The sequence below is a fragment of the Rhea pennata genome, chromosome 2, assembly GCF_028389875.1.
Source record: "Rhea pennata isolate bPtePen1 chromosome 2, bPtePen1.pri, whole genome shotgun sequence".
NCBI classification, from domain to species: domain Eukaryota; kingdom Metazoa; phylum Chordata; class Aves; order Rheiformes; family Rheidae; genus Rhea; species Rhea pennata.
Window position 1 is genome coordinate 23,945,892 of NC_084664.1, and position 22,106 is coordinate 23,967,997.

A 22,106-nucleotide genomic window follows, 5' to 3' on the forward strand; every position below is an offset into this window, starting at 1 on the left:
TTAAGAGCAGAAAAGAGTAGAATTAAACAGTATTTCAGTAGACAAACAGATGGCTTATTTTATCTACCTTGCTTTCACAGCACATATGCTATGTGCACTCCTACACAAAGACAACACTGAGGCACAGTGTCTGGAAAAAAATCCCTATCTTCATATTTCTATCTCCATAGTCCAAATAGGCTATTAGAATGACTTAGTGTTATCTAAAAGGTGTGGATGGAAAATTTTTGGCTGGGGCCCAACTCAGATAAGGCGACAGCAATTCCCATAGCAACAACTGAAGACCTTAAAGCAACATTTCAAAAACTTTCCACTTGTAATACAGACTGTGAGAGAAAGGTCTTTCTCATTTCCCAATTACCAATACTTCAGTGGCAAGAATAATCAAGAGATCATACAATTATCTAGGGTTGCAAAAATCATTTGCAGCATTTTCTGTCACAACCTGTCTTTTCTCTACCTACTCAATGTTAGGTTTAAAGCTATGAACTGAAACTTGAACTAAACCCTACATCTGCTTAGAAAGTCTCAATTACATATTTAAAACCCCTTGTTAAATTGCATTTTATTTGAAGAACTGTATTATATCTTTGTTCTTTTGCACAGACTACTAATTAGATTCTGGGATGAAGAGGTAATTGCCCTTGTTTTTATTCTCTGAACTGCCTTTAGACCTACCTGGAGATGAGTGAAAAGAGAAGGCTCAAACAAATTTTCAATGTTAAAAAAATAATATGCCACAGGCACCTTTGAAAGGAAGGGCCACAGGGATTTGAAGACTACAGTCAGCACAAGGGAACAGGCAGCCATAGGAATCTCTAGTCCTCGCATGGCCTGAACTAGCAAAGACGTCTCTCATAGGGAGAGAAGGGAGTAATAGAGCCTTATCAGTTATGCTGGGTTTCTGTAGATCTTGAGTAGCAATCCCATCCTTGAGGTGAGGGTGGCAGGCCTGTGGCAGATCTGCCTCCACAGCCTGGTCTGTATCTTCTAACTCTAGCCCTGCAGACACTCCTGGACGATGCAGATACCCTGAAACTCACTTTCCTCTGCTGCCTCTCATGGCTGTGATATATCCAGTAACTCTTTATTACTGGCTCCGGACATCTTCCTCAAGACTTCTCTGAGCTACCAGTCTTTCACCAGGGACTCTTCAGGGCTTGAAAGATCTTCAGAGCAACCAGGTTCTCCCCCACCCCCAGCAAAGGGAGAGGGGAAAATCTCTGGGCTGAGTCACAGCTCCCTCTTGCACATCACCCACTTACGCAGGCAGGTGGTTGAGGCTTCTTCAGTATGCCAAAGGACAGTCTTGGCAGCCGTCACTAGAAGTAGAGACTTCGTTAACTATGGCATGTGGGACTGAGTAGGCCCCAGGTTGCTTGCCCTCACATGGAGTGCTTGACCATGCAGTGTAGCATTTGCTCCAGGGCTGCTCTAAACCCCACGCTTACCCTTATTGGCAGTTGGTACCCACTTCCATGCCTCTGGAGCTGCTTATCGAATCTCTGCCCCACAAGCTTCTCTCACACATGCCACTTTAACAGACTGCACAAGAAACAGCTGGTCGAGCTCTGCCTGCTCTCACAGCGACATCTCTGTAGAGGCTTGAGCTCTTCCCCACCCTCGCATGTTGCCCACTTGCAAAATGGTGGGGAGAGGCTGAGGAGCCCCTACGGGCCTGCCGGCATGCAGAGCTGGTTGCACGGCCCACTGGGGCTGCAGGCAGCGATACAAGCACAGCCCGTGGGGGATACGAGCTGCACAGCACCCCTCACGCTCGCAGCGGCCTCCGACTTGTGCTGCCAGGAGAAGACCTGGGCACTCGGGGGGCTGGGAGGCTCGGCCTGCTCCCTGCTTCCCGCACAGCCCCTGGCCGCAGCGACTCGGCCTCCCTCACCGGCGGCGCGGCGCCCCCAGAACACGGTGCCTTAGGAATCGCTTCACGTCGCCGTGGTCCCCCGCGCCTCGGCCCTGCCGGCCAGGGGCTGCGGGGCGGCGAACGAGAGCCGCGGAGCACCGCCCCGGCCGCCGCCTGCGCGGGGCCGCCCCGCCCCGCCCGGCTTCCGGGCCCGAAGCGGGGCGGAGGCGAGGCCGCGCGGGCGGCGAGCGAGCGATCCCGGGCCCTGGCGAGGTGAGAGGTGTCCCGCGGGGGGACGCGGCCGACGCTGCCTTGGCCTGCGGCCGGCGCGGGCAGGACACGGCTGCGTGCGCCGAGCCGGGCCGCCGGCACGGCCGGGCCCCCGCGGCGCTGCTGCCCGGCGCGGCCGGGCCGCCGTGAGCGCCGGAGGCCCGGCGGGAGCTGGGTGGGGGGTCGCCGGCAGCGCTGGGCCGCGGCGCGGCGAGGCGCGGCGGGGCGGGAGGGGAGGGGAGGCTCTGCGCGCGTCGGCGAGCCGCGATGGCGGCGCTGGCGCCGTGACTCGCGTTCCCGGCGGCGGCCGCCTCGGGCGGCGGCTTGGCGGGCGGCTGTCTCGGCTGCAGGGCGCTGCGCCTCGCCGCGTTAATGCCGGGGGAGGCTCCAGCGGCCTCGTGGCGGTCGCCTGCCCGCGGTTTCTGCGTGTCCTGCCTCGGCTGCAGAGGCCTGCCAGGGGATCCGCCCTTGTCTGGCTCTGTCGGTGAGTGCACTTCCGTGAAAGGCGGGTTTTACCACGTAAATAGCAGGAAAAAGGAGAAGAAATCTGAAAGGGGAGAGAGGATTCTAATCTCTGAAGTTGGCTTTGTAACTGTTATTATTAATGTTGTGCTGCAGATCCACACCATGGATAAGCAGGTGCTAGAGTCCTCTGAAGAGCGCACATTTCAGTACCAAAACCTGCTGCCTTCACTGCCAGTGCCTCCTCTTGATGAATCTTTAAAGAAATACCTTGAAGCAGGTAATGGTGTACTATTGTAACAGTACTGTGGTGTGTGCGGTTGTATCCTGGTTGATCTGAGGATATTTGCAAAGTAAGATTTTGTAAACAAGTTGTATCAATTCCTGTAGTTAAAAAAACAAAAAAACATTCAGACTAGTTTAGGGCACAAAAGCTCTTTTTTTGAGGTCCAGAACAGGAAACTAATTAAAGTCTCAGAGCAACCTGAGTACAAGTTCCCATCTGATCCTTACTTGCTTCTCTTCAGCATGAAAGGGAATCAGGTATGTGTGAAGGTTATTGGTTTGTTTTTTTTCTCCCTTGAGGGCTTATCTTTTTGCAGCTATGTCAGCTGTTCTAATAAAAGATACTGCCCTACAGATCTTGTTTTGCATAATCACTTCTTTGTTTGTTTATGACTGTGTTTGCTCAGTATCTTTGTGTTAAAAGGGAATTTCAAGGTCTTGTTCATATTTAAATGAATTTTCTTTTTTTTTTTCATTAATACTATTAGTTATAATACAGCAGTAAGGAAAGGTGGTGGGCATTTTGGGATAATCTAAGTTGGCAAGGTTTCTGCCTTGAAGTGCCAGCTGTCTTAAATGAGACAGAGTAAAAGTCTTGAAAACGACGTCAATGCATGTGTGTGTAGCTTTGTTTATAAAGCAGAGCTGGTTGGTTGGTTATTTGTTATCATATCAGACTTTGATAAACCAAAGAGGACAAAGTTATGCTGCCCAGCATTTTCTTTTCTTTTTTCTTTTTTTTTGGTATGTTTCTTTAATCATTTTCAGAGTTCAGAGACACTGAGCTTTTCTCTGAAATGTCTGTGCTGTCTTACTATCTTATAAGACAGAAATGGCAACAAAATAAAACTTGACATTCTGTCCATAACAGAAACTAATATTACACCATGGATTGCCTTTGACAAAATGCAAATCCCTAAATTCACTTCGAGTTCCCTTCTATTCTAATTGAATACAGTACAGAATGGTGTGATGGATGGTAGTGGTGATAGGAGAATGCTTTTTGTTCGATTATGTCATCATGTTTTGATGCTAACTGTTGAAATGGTGGCTTTAGAGAAGGACCATTATGTCACAGGTGTGTGCATCACCTTTTTCTTTCTTTTTGTTGTAATGCAGATAACTAGAATTACATGTGTTGTGAAAGCAGAATGCAGGCAACAACAGAATTACCCTTTAGAACTCAATTTTGTAAATCCATTGGGACTCTCCAAGTTAATAAATAACTCTTTCCTGAAGTACTGAAAATTGACAAGAGTTTGCTTGTTCTTGTCTGATTCTGATCTATGTTTTCATAGGTACCTATTATATCTCTTCGTGGTTGCGTTTTGCTTTCATGCTGAAGTTATTTCCTCCTTACTATTTTTTGCGTATAAGCCATTCTGTAAGTTTGATCATCCTTGTGACCTTCTCAAGTCTCAGTAGGAGTTGGAAGGAAGTTAGTCCAATACTTATTGTTCTACCACAGTCTTTACTTGTATACTTCACTTAAAGTCAAGTTTTGCAATGCATGACTCTAGACACTGGCTAGGTCATTCTGAAGGCTTAAGCTCTTCATCTGTCCTGTCCTTGAAGGAAGGGATATGCTTCTGACTCAGAGCCTCCAAATAATCCAACATAAATGCTCTGAATCATTCTTTACCTATCATCTATTGGTTGGAGGAGAACCTGGGTACTAAATGTGAGTCAGTTTGCATGCTGAAAAGGATAAACTTACCTGTGTAAAACCAGTTGGCTAAACAAGCTGGACAGTGTGGGTTTCAAAATATGCCATATATAGCACTTCATGGCAGCTGCCTTTGCTTTGGAATCAAAATTCCTAACCTTGTTTTGAAGGGAGGTCTTGAGCAGAGGAGGTAGAAGTAGCCCCAGTATGGAGCCTTTCAGCTCACCTCAGAGGTTGAGACTTGAAATCCTGAATCCCTCAGTCTGAGAGTATGAAAGCTCAAAGCTTTCAGAAGGTGCCCTATGCATGCTATACAGCTAAGGCTGTCTTGCACAGGATACTCCTTGTTCATGGACAGAGCCCTTGTGCAGAAAGGAAGGTAGGATTTGTGGGCCTAGAGAAAGTGATACGACAGAAATTGCACTGAAGTCTAATGAGAAAGGGCTGAGTTCTGCTCCTTTTTCCTGGGCAGCTTCTACATGTGATCAAATAGATTTCAAATGCAAAATGGCCATGTAGTTGTAGAATAATGGAGGTTGGAAGGGACCTCCAGAGGTTATCTTTTCCAACTTCCTGCTCAAAGCAGGTCCAATTAGAGGAGGTTGCTCAGGCCTTGTTCAGTTCAGTTTTACTCATCTCCAAGAATGGTATCTGCAAACTCTCTATCTGGGCAAACCCTTCCACTATTTGACCACCCTCATGATTTTTTTCTTAGATCTTGTCAGACTCTCCTGTCTTGAGTCCATTGTCTCCTCTCCTATTCCTGTGCATCTCTTAGAAGAGTCTTCTCTACAGTATCTGTTTGATTGTTACAGACTGCAGGAAGATATTACCTTTGCAATCTCTTCTTAAGCTAAACAAACTCAATTCTCAGCTGCTTCTCACCATCATGACCCCTAACCATCTTGGTGACCCCTTGAACAGGGATCAGAACCCAGTAATTTTGTTTATTTTCCCTTTTTTTGTGGGTGTATGCACGTTGCTGTGTAGTGACTTTGTAACTTGAATAACAGAGGATAATGGCTCCTTTTACACTGTGTGGTAGTAAGGTCACTCTCTTGGAAACCTATGTGTAGGACTGCCCTCAGGCTGGGGAGGGTATGTACTCCAGACTTCCTATATCCTGAGTGAATGCTGTAACTGCTGAACTGTTATAGTATAGGTGAATGGCTCTGTCTCTATTGTTTCTTTTTCCATCTGTGTTCAGAACTGAAGTTAGTGCAATTCAAACTGCATCTAGATAAGGTCTAGATATGTTAGGTAATGCCTGGAGATGCTTGATTGTTCCTTTCCAGCTGGGCTATGGTGGAATGCTGATACCTTTCCACTCATAGTGGTGGTGTGATGGAATTTATGGAAGCCTCAATGAATCTTAAACAGATGCACTGTCAGATGGTGCTTGAAAGTAGGTGTTCTGTTTTCTTCCTTAGGGCTGTCAAAATCCATTTGAAGAGGCATTTTTCTGTAAAGTCTGGCCCTTATTTTCTCTGTATTTTTCCTGTAAAATGGGGAAAGCATTGTCAGAACTTGCATTAGACTGATGTATACTAGCATAAGGAAGCCAGGATGTAGCTGAACATGGATTTTTGCTCTTCCATTGGAAAAGATGCTGCAAAATTCCTTTTTGAAATTTTTGAAATTCCTTTTATGATTAGGATAAAATTTGAATTATCTCGAGAAGGGACAAGAAAGACTTCCCCTTGGTGGAGGAGGCTCAGGTTAGGGAACATCTAAACAGACTGGACATGCACAAGTCCATGGGATTTCATGGGGTACACCATGAAAGAGATAGCTGATGTTGTCACAAGGCCACTCTTTATAGTCTTTGAAAGGCCATGATGATGGAGGGAGGTTCCTGAGGACTAAAAGAAAGCAAATGTTACTACTATCTTCAAGAAGGGCAAGAAGGAGGATCTGGGAACTACAGGCTGGTCAGCCTAACCTTACTCCCTGAGAAAGTGATGAAAAAGTAATCCTGGAAGCCATTTGCAAGCATAATAAGGACAAGAGGTGAGTGGGAGTAGTCAGCGTGGGTTTACAAAGGAGATTACCGTGTTTGAGCAACCTGGTAGCCAGAAGAGCATTGGATGTTGTCTTGCTTTAGCAAGGCTTTCAACACGGTGTCCCATATCATCATCATAGACAAATGGGTAACTGTGGGCTACATAAAAGGTCAGTGAGGTGAACTGGAAACTGGCTGAACTGCCAGCCAAGCTCAGAGGGTTGTATTAGTGGCACAAAGTCCAGCTGGAGACCAGTAACTTGTGATGTCCCCCAGAGGTCAATACTGGGGTTAGTACTGTTTAATATCTTCATTAATGACCTGTGGGGCAGAGTGCACCTGTAGAAGACTGCAGATAACACAAAACTGGATGGAGTGGTTGACCCCAGAGGGTTGTGCTGCCATTCAGAGGGACCTCAATAGGCTGTGTAGTCTCCACCCTTGGAGATACTCAGAACCCAACTGGAGACAGTCCAAGACAACCTGCTCTGGTTAAGCCTGCTGTGAACAGTGGGGTTGGACTAGACAATCTCCAGGTGTCCATTCAAAACTCAACCATTCTGTGAAGAAGAAAAAAGTGGTGGTTGGAAGCAAGTGATCTTGATTACAGTAAGGCATAGTTGTGAGGAAGGCTTTAATTCTACCAGGATAGGTGAGTAGTTGATACCCAGCCCAACTGAAAAAGGCTTTTGTTACTCCTGAAAGCTGGATTAGATACACAACTAGTACAAATTAAACCATTATCCTTCCTTGTTCTTTAACAGCTGTAAGTGGATCACTCAGGGATAGTAACACTGTAGCAACACAGACAAGAAAATAACTGGTAGTAGTGTCCAGCAGTCTCAAAAATGAATCAGACTTTGTTATGAAGGTGTTGAACAAGCAGAAGAAAAGAACACCATACCATATGCCAAAGACTTCATAACCTAAGTATAAAGATAACAGATAGTACATTATATGCAAGGTAAGTGTAAGAAAACAATTAGACGTGCCTGCATGCAAACCAACATCAATAATGCCTCTTACTGTTACTGACTATAAATGGCATAGTGTAAAGGTCTTCAGGAGGGGTTTAGATGAAAATAATGGGTAGTTTTGCAGATGTTAACAGAGGATATTTAGAGAGAATTGTAGCCCATGTGGCAGGTGATCTGAGAGAAATCCAAAGGTATTTTAAAATATAAAAATGGGATATTAGTAACTGCCATTGGTGTCAGTCAAAGGTAGCATTAACATAAGGATAGTGAATGAGAATTCATGGCCAAAGTGCTTGTAGACTGTCAAGAGCATTGAAAATACAAGCAAATAGCTTATGATTGGTGCAGTAAGGTGACAGAAGTATATGGCTTAACATACTAACTTCCAAACAAAGTTCATATAAATTTGATTATTCCGTGGGTTCTGTAGCAGTGTCTCCAGTTACAGTCTTAAATATATTGGATTTAATTATCTATTAGATATTTCAGGGTTTCAGCAACTATTTTCATTTACTGACATTTGTATTTGTTTAAAAATGTATGTCCCTATTGGAGCATGCTGTGATTTATTTACAACTTTTAAAAGATCTTTTTTTCCTCCTCAAGTATTTGTGTTAGAAAAATTAATTTTGGGTGCTTTCATCCCCTCCTTTGCCTGTGAATATCCAAATCTTGGAATCAATCTTAACATGCAGTTGTCTTTAAAAACGTTTCCTTTTTACAGTGAAGCCATTTCTAAATCAAGAAGAATATCAAAGAACTGAGGATATAGTTAAAAAATTTGAAAATGGAATTGGAAAAGAGTTGCATCAGAAATTACTGGAAAGAGCTAAAACAAGAAGGAATTGGGTATGTATTTACATACTTAAGAAATCATAATTTAAGTTATTCCTGTAAGTATGTGTGTTGCTGCATCTAATTCACTAGGATAGAAGATAATGGTTAATGGGAGATAAGGTGATGGTTCAGGATCCAATTTTGTGAGGCACTTAGATGTAGTCTTCGATCTTAGGTTCTTCGTTATATCTACCACTCGGCCTACAAACAGGAATATACTTGCTTATGTAAGTGATTTTTCAAAGTTGAGTGGCTAATGATGGATTTTGAAATGCTTTTTCTCTTAGTTTCTTCCTCTATCACCTCTTTTTCTGTGTCCCCCCCCCCCAAAAAAAAGCAGTTTAGAGTTCAGTCTCTTTCCTTTTCTGAAGACTGTACATGTTAGCATTTTAAAATTTTCTTTTGAAAGAGAAAGAGATACAAGGGGGACTGTTACCAAATGTAATATATGAGAGCTCTGTAAATTTAACATGACATACATGAGGGATTTTCAAATCATGACAGAAAAAATACATTATGAACTCTTTGTCCCAGATTTTCTCTTGAGCAGATCTGCTTTCTTTCCATTTTTTATGGAATAACCCCTCTGGTATTCACCGCAGCTGAAAACTGCAAGTGGTTAAGCAGAAGATGAGTATCAGGGAAGAACTCTTTGTAGAAATTTACCATTTAATAGCCATAAACAATATTGATTTTTATTTCAATGACTTGAGAAGAGCTAGATGTGTCATTACCCTCAGCAAGTAGCTTTTGAACCACTGTCCTGCCTTCTGTTATATAGAAGTTACAATCCAAAATATTAAAAAAAAAAAAAAAAAAAAAAAAGGTACTTAAGGAGATTAGGCAGTTGGACTGTGATTCAAGTAAGTAATTATGTTTAAAACATATTCTGACGTTAAACATTGTTCATTTTTCAGCTGGAGGACTGGTGGCTGAATGTGGCTTATCTTGATCTTCGCATATCAACGCAAATATACTGTAACATAGGAGGTCCTGGCCCCTTTATTGAAAACTACTGGCCACCCAAAGAAGGCACTCAGATAGAGAGAGCATGTGTTAATATATGGCACACCCTGAAATACTGGGATCTATTAAGAGCGTAAGACTTCAGTATTTAGAATCAATTATTTCTTCCTAATTATCTGTGTGTAGAGTCATGAAAATATGTTTGTGTTCATTGGCATAAGTTCTTTGCAATAGAGGATGGTCTTGTCTTACCTTGTTTTTTTTTCTTGTGTAGCTATTGCCTCTTGTGCTTAATTAATATTTGTGTATTTTGTTTACTATAGAGAGAAGGTGGCAATAGAGAGATCTGGGAATGCTGTTTTGGACATGAACCAATTCCGAATGCTCTTCTGCACTTGTAAGATTCCTGGAGTTACCAGAGACTCAATCTGCAATTATTTTAAAACTGGTAAACAAATGCAAATTGTGGGTTAATACAAGCAAAAGATTTTGCATTAGGGGACTAACAGAATGGTCATTTCAGTCATAAAATATTTGATTTCTGAAACATTGGGTCAGATGCTGGTTGTTGAATGCTTATGTAGGGAATCAAAGAAGAAATCTAAACCACTAATTTTGGTATAATTATGGCCCTTTTTGGTGTAATATTTAGTACTTAATAATGCTTCAAATTTTATATTACTAGTCTGATGCATGTAGCAAGTATGTTAGCGTTAAGAATTAGAAAAAGACAAATTGAATGTGCTACAGATGTGGGTGAATTCCAGGTATAAAATGGACAGAATTTCAGTGCCATTTGTAATTGCATCTTTCTTCCCACAATGATTTTTCTGGAGTATGCTCCAATAGTTTGATGGGTGCTTCTTACTTATTTTCTGTCACTGTGCCATTTCATGACTTGGTCAAGTACTTGCCTTTTCAATTCTGAAAGTATTCCGCAGTGATTCTCAAAACCTTTCTCTTAACTCTGAATGGTTTTGTGGGGTACAGAGTCAAGAGCTAGAGGAAAAGGGCTATGATGTGATTCATCCTCCTCTAAGAAATCATGTAGTATTAGTAATCAGCTGATGGAAATCATACACACAATCTGATTCATTCAGAGGTCTTTAAGACCATTCCTCTAGTGAATCAATGGAGATGCGAATTCCTACAAAACACAGGAATTCAAGTGGAAAGAGATTGTTTTGGTCCACAGAAGTTATTTGAAGAAAACTCCATACAACAGAACATGATGAGAAGATACAGGGTTGCATGTAAGTTTCAGGTTTTTCAACATAGGATTATATTTGAAGAATCAGTTTAAATACTAAAGTATAGAACAAACATCCAGATGGTTTAAACACAGAATGTCCTGTTACGATTGCACTTAAGTAAAGCATTAAGCAGCTGTGATCCTTTGGAGATAGAAGTCATTCATACCCTTTTTCTACTTTAAAATAGTCCAAGATGTTCATTAAAGGATCTAGCTTTATCATTTTTCACGTCGTATGCAGCGGGTGACATTTATTTCCATGTAGATTATCTGTATGCAGATTAAATATTTAGTCCATTTAGTTGCCTTGGTTCTCTGTGTGATTGGTAGAGAGAAATGAATACCTCCAGAGAATGATTTAAATTACCTGGATATACAGGTATCTAAAACAAGATGTACCTACCTACAAGATGCACAAATAAGTGACATATTTACTACTAAGTTATAACTATTATTTGAAGTAATTTAGAACAGTGAAAGTTACGTAGATTTTTTTTCCTGATAGTTTAAAAAAATTTTCGAAATTGCTGCAAAATCATGTAATTGATCTTTGAAAGTTAGTCTTTTGGTCTTAGTTCCTGTTTTTAACTGTATAAAGTCTACAAAAATGGGTCTACAGGTCTCACTGAGGGGTCTTTTTTATGTGTCTGCCACTGACTTTATCATCAGTGTTATGTTCTTATTATGTTCTTATGTTTTGTTTTTGTTTTTTTTTTTTTTGCTTTATTTCAGAGACTGAAGGTGAATGCCCATCTCACTTAGTAGTCCTGTGTCGAGGCCGAGTGTTTGCCTTTGATGCTATATATGAAGGCAGTATGCTGAATCCTCCAGAGATTTTCAGGTTTTCAGACTATCTTGTTTCAACTGAGCTGTTGCATTTGAGCTACAGTTACATACCAAAGAGAGTCTCTCTTTCTCCATCCACCTCAACCCCAGAAATTGTATCTCCTGTACCTGAAGGTTCAGATTTGAGTAAATTCTGGATCAGTGGATAGCATATTCTTTTAATGAAACATGAGGATCTTGTACTTCTATAATACACCCTAAAACATCATGCAGAAGCACTGAATGAAGATGTTTCAACAGGGAACAACGTTTGTCTGTGAAGGTTTTTGGCATGGACCTATCAGGATTTTAAGTAACAAGATCGATCTGTATGGATGATTGTCTAATTGCTACTTCGTCATTATCAAAGATAAAGCACCTCTACTCTTTTGACTGCATTTTAAACCTTGTTTACATGTGGTCACTTTTGACAGGATTAGAGGGCTATGTTCAGTGGTGGTGAGTGCAGCAGAGACAAGTCCTAGTATATAGTGACTGGCAATACTTTCTACTAATGACAGAGCAGTGCAGCAGCATTTCACTCACATTTCCTGTCTTTACACCGTATCAGGGATAAGCTGTCTTGTTTGTGTTCTTTCATACTTTGAAATGCTACCAAGGAGCAGAGAGAAAGAATTTGGCTCTTTAAATGGTAGATTTCAGTACTACTAATGCAACTGGTGATGTTTACAGCTCTTTCATGTCACTTCCTATGTCTCCCAGTAAATCACCATCGCATGTGGAGGTGCCACCTTTTCAAACTGGCAATGCAATTGTGGCCATAACCTTTTCTGTGCTATTGGCTGAAGTCTAATGTGATTTATGCAGAGGTAGGTCCAGCATAAGTACCTTCAGATCAGATTGGAACTCATGTGCATCTACTCCCTGGAGAAGAATTGCACATTTCATCCTATAGGAAGAGTTTGCTGCATTTGTGAAAGTGTCACTTTTGGAGCGCAACAGAAGATTTTTTTTTCTATAATTAAAAAAAAAAAAAAAAGATATCTTAACAAAAGGTGGCTGGCCAAGTTCCTTAGGCAAGGAAAATCTCTAGTTAGAGCAGCTCAACCAACTGGGAAGTCTGATATTTTAACACTTGCAAAACATATTTCAACATGTATACTCCTAATTTTTGTAGCAGTACATGTTAGATCAAGCAAGTGACACAGAAATGAACAAATAGAGTGCAGACAACTGTGAAAATGTATTAGCTCAATAATACCCCAAATCTAAAGCTTTCTGTTGCCTATAGGAAAGGCAGTTGTCTGTCTTTGGTAACTTCATCCTGAGTATCTTGTATTTTTGACAATTGTTTAAGAAATGATCAGTGATGAAATTTAATGGGCAAGAATGCCAGAACACAGGACAAGCAAGACTAGTTTCTGCCATCTTAAAGGTCTGTGATTTGTGGAATTTCTTTAACAAAAGGAATAGAAACCTGGAACAGTGTATATATAGAACTAGATTTGCAATTTAAAAATCAACTCTGTAAACAGTTCTTTGAAGTGTAAATGCAAGGAAGAGGTAGGAACAGAAGTATTCTTGTGTAGTTCAGTCTCTCTATTTAGGATAAACTTTAAGTACTGTTCTGCTATAAACTTCAAGGTTTTTCCTTGAGTTGAATTATAGAATCATAGAATCCGTAAGGTTGGAAGGGACTTCTGGAGATCATCTAGCCCAACCTCCCTCCTCAAGCAGGGTCACCTAGAGCATGGTAGACAGGGTTGCATCCAGGCGGGCCTTGAAGATCTCCAGAGAAGGAGACTCCACAACCTCTCTGGGCAACCTGGTCCAGTGCTCCGTCACTCTCACAGGGAAGAAATTCCCCCTCATGTTCAGGCGGAACTTCCTGTGCTTCAATTTCTGCCCATTGCTTCTTGTCCTGTCACACGGGACAACTGAAAAGAGTTTGTCCCCATCCTCTTGACCAAGTTTTACCCTCATATCAAGTTAGATGCTGGAAAAGCTGCAGTATTGCAAGTGTCTACTGCTAATGAAAGTTTGACCTGCACTGTTGAAGTCTTAAATCTAGTTTCAAACTAGGGTTAAGTGTGTTACAGAACCCTTTAGGATCATGCTTGTTTACATTTAAGTTTGTACTGGGCTGGTAGCTGCAATTTGAACTAATTATTAGCGAAAACAAAACAGGCCTTCTACTACTCTTACGCTGTGCAGGAGCTGTGGAACACTTCTTGAAATTTCACATTAGCCTCTGAATGTAGAACAAAATTTTCTGTTTATCAAAACAAAATAGTGACTGTGATCTCATCTCTGTATATTCCTTTTTAACTTTAAAGGCAACTTACCTATATCCAGAAAAGATGCCATAGTGAACCAGATGGACCAGGATTGGCAGCTTTAACAAGCGAGGAAAGGACAAAATGGGCAGAGGTTGGAATAATTCATCAATTGATTTCTCAGAGAAGCATCGAGATTTTTGGAAACAGGTCTTTTCACTTAGCTCACTCTTTTTATGCCAAACAGATACGTGAATATTTAATTGATCTTGATCCAAAAAACTTAACTCTTCTGGAAAAAATTCAGAGAAGTTTGTTTGTGGTCTGCCTGGATGATTCTAGTCCCCATGCAACTCCTGAAAACTACACTGAGGTAGCTAAAGATTTTTGATAATTCGTACCTGATGGGTTTTATATAAATATTTCTTATGCAAATGTACATACACTTTCTAAAAGTAGCTCTTCTTGCTGCTCTAGAACAGAGAAGCAGGTGAATTGCAGGTCTGCAGAGAAGCAGGTGAATGTGCAGATAATGTATCTTGTTGATTCACAGGCATATTCAAATAGTTATAATTGTTAGAATATTGGAAGTAAGAATGGTGAAATCTTCCTACATAATCTTCATGCTCCAAGGTCCTCAGAAATGCAGTCACCTGCTTTTTCCTGCTGTTTTAATTTAAAAATTTTGTCCTCAGCTAGTTGTAAATATCTTTTCTCTCAGAAAGGCCTCAGCGTCTTAGTATAGGATTGATTTAACCGAGAGTATTGGCAGTCTCCTCGGAGTTTTTGAAAACACACAGTATGTATCTTTTGCTTTAGGTTACGAGGCTGGGGCTAACAGGTGATCCCACTGTCCGCTGGGGAGATAAATCCTACAACAGCATATTCTTTTCCAATGGAACCTGTAGTGCATTCTGTGATGTAAGTTATTTTTTTTTCTTCTAAACCTTTCAACTACTTACTAACTTTTCTCTTTCAGAGTTGTATTGTTAATGTGTTTAATGCATTCCTTTTTAGTGCCGTCTTGTTTACCAGATGTCTCCTCTGGCAAACTTCCAGAAACATTCTGATTTTGCAGTGTTTGATATTACACCATACCTGAATTAAGAACATGAGTTGTGAAATCACAATCTTACTTCTAAAAGTATTTTATGAGGGAGTTCCAAGGAGAAAAAATACATTGCACAAGGCAGCTTAAAATTAACTCTTTTCGCTACATATCTGCTGCCAGACTGTGTTTTCAGTCTCAGATAACCATTCTTGATCCTACATCGTGCCTGAAATCTCCTTCTCCACAGCAGTGCTATTTTGTGCTTCTCTGTATGACTGCAGAGCAGTCAAAACATCAGGTGGACTTATGGTGGTTCTACATGTTTTTCTAGTTCTTCTACAATACATGTAGAAGAAGTCCAACACAGTGCAGTAAAGCTGCAGGAGAAAGAGTAGGGAAGGCGGGGGGGAAAGCAACTTGATCATCTTCCACTTACGCAAACAATATGATGTCTTGTCTTGTGTGATTCCAGCATTCTCCCTTTGATGCTATGGCTTTAATTACCATGCTATCTTATGCTGAAGGCAAGATCAATGAAAATGAGGGAAAGTGGAAGGTATGTGTTTTCTAAGCTTTCAAATGTATTAGTTAATGTGTTTTTTTTCTCATGGATGACATTTTCTGCTTTTTTTTTTTCTGTCTCCTTCCTCCTCCAGGGATCAGATAAAGTAAGGGATATTCCATGGCCAGAGGAACTTGTATTCACAGTAGACAAAAAAATTATGGATGAAATTGGAAGTGCTAAAGAATCATACTACAAAAAGGTGGACTTTCTAACTGCTTCTCTTTCTTAATTGTTACTGAAATTTTCATTCTATTTGCATATTTTTAGCTGACCTTTCTCCATACTAGAGAATAGGGAGGAATGTGTACTAGTGTCAAATCAAAACTACAGTTTTTGATTTGAATCAGAGGGCTTATACCAGTGCTAAATTTATTCCACTGTTGTTGGGGTTTTTTTTAAGCTGAATGTGTTTTATTTATTTAAAGGGGGTAGAGTTGTGATTTTTGCAGTTCTTGACTTCCTCTGTATCTATTCCTCCTGTCGTTTGACAGGTGTCTGACCTACAACTGGTGAATTATGCCTTCACATCCTTTGGAAAAGCATTGATTAGGAAGAAAAAACTTCATCCAGATACGTTTGTGCAACTTGCCCTCCAGCTGGCTTATTACAAATGTCATGGACGGTAAGAAAAGTGCATTACTCAGATTAGGAATAAAAAAATAGATTGGTGGCAAATGGGATAAATCTGGAGATACAGAAGGACTGGAAAAATGCCACTGTATAACTATATGCTGAGGTTATATAAAAGTAAAAAAGTAAGGTTTCTTTACTGGAAAAAATAGGTAGAGCCTTACTTTGCACCACTGAAATCAATGAGGGTTGTGCTCTTGGATTCAGGAGAAGTGTGTCCTTCTGCCCCTGGAAAATATGCATGCACGTCTTGTGGAATGGAAGACAGAAGACTCTCTGTGAAAACATGTATTAGAGCAGTAGAATGTAAATAATTGAGTAAATGCCTGACTCGCAATTGATTCTTTCATGCCAAAGAGTTGCCCAGATGAGAAGAAATGTTAGTCTGTAGCAAGTGACAGCCATCAACAAAATAGTTAGTCTTCCAAGCCTGTGGAAAGCCTCACAGACTTCACTCTCTCACTTTTTCTTGAGCACCGTAGGATGTGAAGAGTGAAGCAGAATAATCAAAATAAAGATAGCGACCATTCCAAATGCCTGCCTCTATGTTTTGGGCATGTCGTTTTGGTTTATATTCTCAGTAAAAGATGGCATTCTTCCTGATGAAGGTGCTCCCAAATTTCTCTTCACCAGCTAGTACTTATCATGGCTTACGTGCGTCATTACTGACCTGATGGGTATTGCTTGCTTCAGAAAAAAGGTTTTATTATGTGAGCATGATGCTTAGTCACTGAGGCTGTTTGTCTCACCAGAAGAAAGGTCACGAGCTCTCACAGTTCACAGAACACTGCAATAAATTAATTGTCCAACTAAAATAGCCTGTTCAGCCTGTTTTTAAAATCACGTTTGTGACATGTAGAGTATATATTAAATGATAGAAACTCATAAGGCTGGGGATCCTCCAAAGTAGCTAGTTGTGTTGCATTATGCAATAACTAAGGATCTGAACTTTTTCTTTTCAAACATAAAAGCATTTGGAGATACTGCTTATTTCGAGTGTCTCATAATTTTGAATTTTTGGATGTTGTAGATAATTGTTGTTGCATATATAAAAATATGTATGTATATATATATAAATTGAAGCTTACATTGTTTCTACTTATTTACAGTAGAAACTGCTGGATCTGTAATTGGCAGAAAATAGCTATGACAGCGCAGCCTTTTCAAAGCGTGATTACAGTACTGGCACTTTTTCAGTCATATGTCTCATAAAGCTTGTAGCTGGTTAAAGCTCCTTTTTAGACATAAAATTTTAAGAAAATCAGTGGCTACTGATAGGTGTAATTGGGTATAATGTGTAGGAAACTTCACAGAAATTTTTCCTTTAGAGAGAGCAAACAGTTTTATAGAAATAATGAGATGCTCTTCTCTAATTTTTCTTCTTAGTCCGGGCTGCTGTTATGAAACTGCCATGACCAGGCGTTTCTATCATGGCCGCACAGAGACCATAAGATCATGTACTATGGAAGCAGTGGAGTGGTGCAAATCCATGCTGGATCCTTCTGCCAGTGTAAATATGCTTTAGTCCTAATGTATTTAGAAGGCCTGTCATTTGATCTGCTTACAATTCACTTTACTATTGTCTTATTAATGGGAGTTGGCTTGTTGCCAGTGCAACAAATTTCAAATGTTGGGTTGCCTGAAGGCTGGCTTTGGTTGCGACTGAGGTGAGCTGTAATGTGTCAGCTTGCTTTTATTTTCTATTATGTATTTACCTTTTGGTTCAAGTCTGTCTTAAGCTATATTTGCATTGGTTCCCACCCAGCTATTTCTTGAGATGTGAAAATCAATGTTGTGGGGTTGTTCTGTTGTTGTTTTATTTTAAGTGAAATGGGGAAATATTAATCTAATTGTTGAGTGTGCGAGCAGGGTTGAAATCTGTTTGCGCCACAGTGGCGAAGGAATGTATTCTGGAGTGTCTCTGAACGGCTCAACCAGTGACCTTTTTTCTCCCAGCTTTGTCTGGCTGGCAAAGGATTTCATGCCTTTCTTGCTAAGTGAAAGCTATACAAAAGCTCTTCCTGTTATCCTCACTGCGCATCTCTGGGAGCCTGAGAAGTTAAGCAAGGAACCATAGATTTTTGAAACAAAAGGCTACATACCTTTAAGGAAATTCAAAGTTGCTATATTGTTAATGCATCTGAGAAACATACAGGAATATGGCTATCAAGAAGTATATGTGATTGATAATTAGTCGTGTAGAGCTGGACTTCACTGGCTTCTGGTCATGTATGCTGCAGCTTTAAAATGCGCTTTTCATGCTGTTACTCAGATCTTCTTTCCTATTGCAAATCTAGGTTCCTATTACTTCCCTGCTCTTCAGTTATCTTCTAACCAACAAGGAGGCTTTTATGGGTATTACATACTGAGGTTTGTTACTTGCCACAATAACTGTTTGTAGCCTTTTTCTCCTTCTCTTTGTCATTTTAAATACCACCCGAACATATTTCTAGTACTATTTTTCCATGATAAACTCTTGCAGGGCTTTGTAAAGCATTTAGTCAGTTCAGTAGTATTGAAATTAAGATGTTGAAAGCTAGATACTTTGTAAAAATAATAAATCCTTTTTTCAACTTTTCTCTCTTCTTTTTTTTTTTTTTTTTTTTTCCTCGTGGGCCCATTATCTTGATTTTTATACAAATCTGGCAGTTACTGGCTAGGTTTCACAATTCTCTGCTGCAGTCTCTTACATAATGAATAAAATGTTCTTCTTGAGTAGTAAAAGAGCTACTAAGATCTTAAAAGTTGAAGATCTTGGTTGTGTAGAGGTGTTGCCAAAGTCTCCATTACTAAAACCTGTGTTTGTTTTTCAATTTTCTGTTTTTAATATTTAAATTTCAATTTAACATTGGAAAAGTGTTACGGTGGACAGAACTACTGGCATGGAAATAATGTTTCAATCAGTAGAGAAAAGTTGTGATTGAACTGACATCTCTGTATGTTTTTATTAGAGTAAAGAAGTAAGATAAAGCACAACAAAAAGTGCAACCTCTTCACATTTTTTTCCTTTTCTTTTTTTGGCATGAAAATTGATGATCACTTACATGCAACTGCACCTGCTAAAAGCTAATGTGTTTCTAAGTAAATGGTATTGTGGTAAATTCTTGGGTTTGATTTCTGTAGTTTATAGTGACCACTTTATTGTTTCAGCTTGTTTGTGAAAGAGCATGAGGTTAAGGATACTATTCTGTGCAAAAGTGGCCTGAAAAAATGAACACAGAAACAGGAAAAAAATGAGCAAGTTTTCATGAAAAAGGAATTTGGATTTGGGAACGAGTTTGAGAAATTTAGGAGAATGGGTGAATCAAAGGTTCAAGCCTTTTCAAGTTCCTACACTTTCTGTCTGTCTGGAATTGCTAGAACTTGCAGAAGGGGAAAACTTGCTGATGTGTTTCCTGATGCGATATTCACCTGGATTTTGTTTTTACTTACCTCTTACTTTACACAGGTTTATCAACGACAACAACTGATGCATAAAGCGTTTGCAAAGCACAATAGAATGAGGAGAGAGTGTGAGAATGGAAAAGGTAGTTTGTGTTCAAAATTTTTTTTTGTGTGGATGAGTATTACTGTATGCAGATATATTTTGTTTGTCTCCTTGTTGTTAACCTGAGTAAAAACTATACACCTTAACTGTTTAAGGAATTTTGGAGAGAGGAACTAAAACCTAGTCCTTTTACCCTTCCATGTGCCCCACAGACATACTCACTTTGAGTATGTTTATTTTTTCTGCCCTATTAAACATTGTTCCAGATAGTATACTTGACTGGAAAATGGGAAATGAAGTCTCCTGAGGTGAAGGAGAGAATTGGGTAGGATTCTGTCCCACCTGTATTAGCATTTTAAGCTGTTCAAGAAATGAGAAGAGGTAACAGAAATAATCACCTAATGAACTTCATACTCCATCCATCCTTTTTTGAGAGTTATCTGGGCAGCTCTGATCTTGAAAGCTTCCTATTCATCCTTTCTAAGTAATAGCTGACAGTGGGCCAGTTTCACTGTGTGTCTCTCTGACTGAAATTGAAGGTTTTTTATGTTTTCCCGAGCAGCTGTGCTGGTTTTCATTTCAGTTCATTTGTGTTTGAGTTAAGTGTTGCAAACTGAGTATGATGAAAGCCTTTGATCAGACATTTGGGAAATGTTTATATGTACTACAGCCTGAATCTTGTTGGGTTTTTTTGCACAGCTCAGTCATCTATCTGTCCTTGAGCTGCTATATGAGCTTCCCGCTCTCCAGCCCAGGAAAAGCAGAAAATCAGGAAATGCTACTCTTAATGATGCAGTATTTGCATTTCTTTGCAGGATTTGACCGTCATCTTCTGGGTCTCCTACTCATAGCACAGGAACAAGGACTTCCAGTGCCAGAACTTTTTGTGGATACTGCCTTCACAACTAGGTAATTTGTAGTCTTGTCATATGAGGAATTCCTTGATACTGAGGGCTTTGTTACATTGGCCTTAAATGTGTTGCTTCTGTGATCTGTAGAACAAAATAACTTTTTTGTAAAGATTATTGTGTTTTAAGTTATTCTTAAAAACACGGCTTTTATTTTGTGTTATTTTACAGTGGAGGAGGTGGGAATTTTGTTCTTTCAACTAGTCTGACTGGCTACTCTAGGTTCAGTGGATCTGCACTTCCTATGGTACATAATGGCTATGGCTTTTTTTATGCAATCAGAGATGACAGGTAAGAACACAATTTCATTTTGGGCATTCACAGTATTTTCAAAGCAGAAAATTTATGTAAGTAAATACGCATATAGAAGTGGGTATTTAAATCAAAGAAGGTAAAAGTTTCAGGATCTGTCAGCATTATCACTTACTGAAGACACTGAGGGTCCGGATGCCTAACTCTTGACCATTGAGACACTATGTATATATGCCAATTTTTGCCTCAGAGTGAATGTCAATAATTGGACATTTCAGGACAACTAGCGCGACTTATTCTAGACCATGACAATTAAGAGTGGTAACTTTCTTGTTTTCTGTATTGATAGAATTGTTGTCAACTGTTCTTCCTGGAAATCATGTCCAGAGACTGACGCAGAAGTGCTGTGCAGAACTGTTTTCCAGTGTTTTCAAGATATGTTGCAACTAACAGTTACAGCTCAGCTGTAGAATTGATAATGATATAAAAGAGCCTTTGCAAGCTCACAAGTTATTTGAAATGAAATGCTAGGCAAGAAAACTGTTATATTCAAGTTAATACATTTAATGATCTTTATGAAGTCTACCTATTTTTATGGGATTTACTGGTGGCAGTACCCATTCAAGAGTGATGTAGCCATTTGCAACAACAATGCAAGCAGTAGTATCTTATCTATATAGAACTATGCAATATTAAAGTATGCCTCAACAATGCAAATGTATTTGAGAGACATGGTGTTGGAAATGGAGAATTTATGGAATTTTGTATTTATGATCTTAGTAGTAACATGTAGAATACTTTGTAATCTAATGATACTGTTTACTTCAGTGGAGCACTTAACTACTTCAGAGTAACCTCATAGGTGATTGTGCTTCCTATTCATAGTGGCTTGTGAAAGACTGTTTTCGTCAGGCTATATGTTGTTTTTTGACTGGTTATCTTTCACTTTTGCTTTTGGGATTATATAAAACAGAAGTTCTATCCATGAATGGGGATGTTCCCACTACATTTGTTGTATAAGAGCACTACAATCTAGAATATTAAGAACTCCTTTTTCAAAATAAAAACAGAAAGCAGGATGGTAATTGCAAGTTCTCCAGAGTTTACAACTTCTAGTGAACTGTGAATCTCTTTGCTGCTTTACACTAAAAATACACAATAAAAATAAGCACTGAATGCAATTTGATAAGATTCTCAGGATTTTAAGACTCTCCGATTCCTCTATTCAAGCAGCTTTGTGTTTTCCTCTCTTAATAAAGCTCTTGAAAAATTGTCTTTGTATTGATTGATTGATTTATAGATAGACTGATTATAGCAACTAAACTTTATGAAAGAGCTGATCTTGGAGACGAATGACAAATCTGAAGCAGAAATTTTAAAATACTACCCCACTCTTTCCCTCTTCTTAAATACTGGAGCTCTGGGAGAGTTTGGAGATTGTTTTACACTAACACCTACATCCTCAGCTAGCACAGATTCAGTCTGCTTGCCCTTTAGAAGCTCTGTAACATACTTTTTTTTTGCAGTAACAAGGACAGGATCTCCCTTTTCCTTTCCTTCCTCAAAGCTTGACCCT

At 39.9% G+C, this 22,106-nt stretch overlaps 1 protein-coding gene across 4 annotated transcripts; it reads left to right on the plus strand.

Moving 5' to 3' along the window:
- The first annotated feature begins 2,050 nt into the window (after positions 1-2,050).
- On the plus strand, positions 2,051-21,803 carry CROT (carnitine O-octanoyltransferase). Of its 4 annotated transcripts, XM_062569073.1 has the most exons (17): positions 2,051-2,131; positions 2,747-2,870; positions 8,245-8,369; positions 9,275-9,456; positions 9,647-9,771; positions 11,308-11,416; positions 13,698-13,791; positions 13,885-14,010; positions 14,457-14,558; positions 15,161-15,244; positions 15,345-15,452; positions 15,745-15,875; positions 17,270-17,393; positions 19,332-19,410; positions 20,186-20,279; positions 20,450-20,569; positions 20,880-21,803. In XM_062569073.1, exons 2-17 carry the CDS (start codon positions 2,756-2,758, stop codon positions 20,998-21,000), a joined length of 1,839 nt encoding a protein of 612 aa, XP_062425057.1. In that variant the 5' UTR covers positions 2,051-2,131; positions 2,747-2,755; the 3' UTR covers positions 21,001-21,803. The 4 variants fall into 4 exon arrangements, 3 of the variants coding, with proteins under 3 accessions (XP_062425057.1, XP_062425059.1, XP_062425058.1); XM_062569074.1 differs by lacking the exons at positions 2,051-2,131; positions 2,747-2,870 and adding an exon at positions 7,335-7,507; XR_009957565.1 differs by lacking the exons at positions 19,332-19,410; positions 20,880-21,803 and having other exon boundaries at positions 20,450-20,538.
- Positions 21,804-22,106: the final 303 nt, after the last annotated feature.

What these genes read in the sequence shown, in the direction of transcription:
- CROT (XM_062569073.1), top strand. Translation starts at nt 2,756, where the DNA reads ATGGATAAGCAGGTGCTAGAGTCCTCTGAAGAGCGCACATTTCAGTAC. An exon ending in CTGCAATTATTTTAAAACTG is followed by an intron (nt 9,772 to 11,307) that starts GTAAACAAATGC and finishes GCTTTATTTCAG; the next exon opens with AGACTGAAGGTGAATGCCCA. An exon ending in TATTACAAATGTCATGGACG is followed by an intron (nt 15,876 to 17,269) that starts GTAAGAAAAGTG and finishes TTTTCTTCTTAG; the next exon opens with TCCGGGCTGCTGTTATGAAA.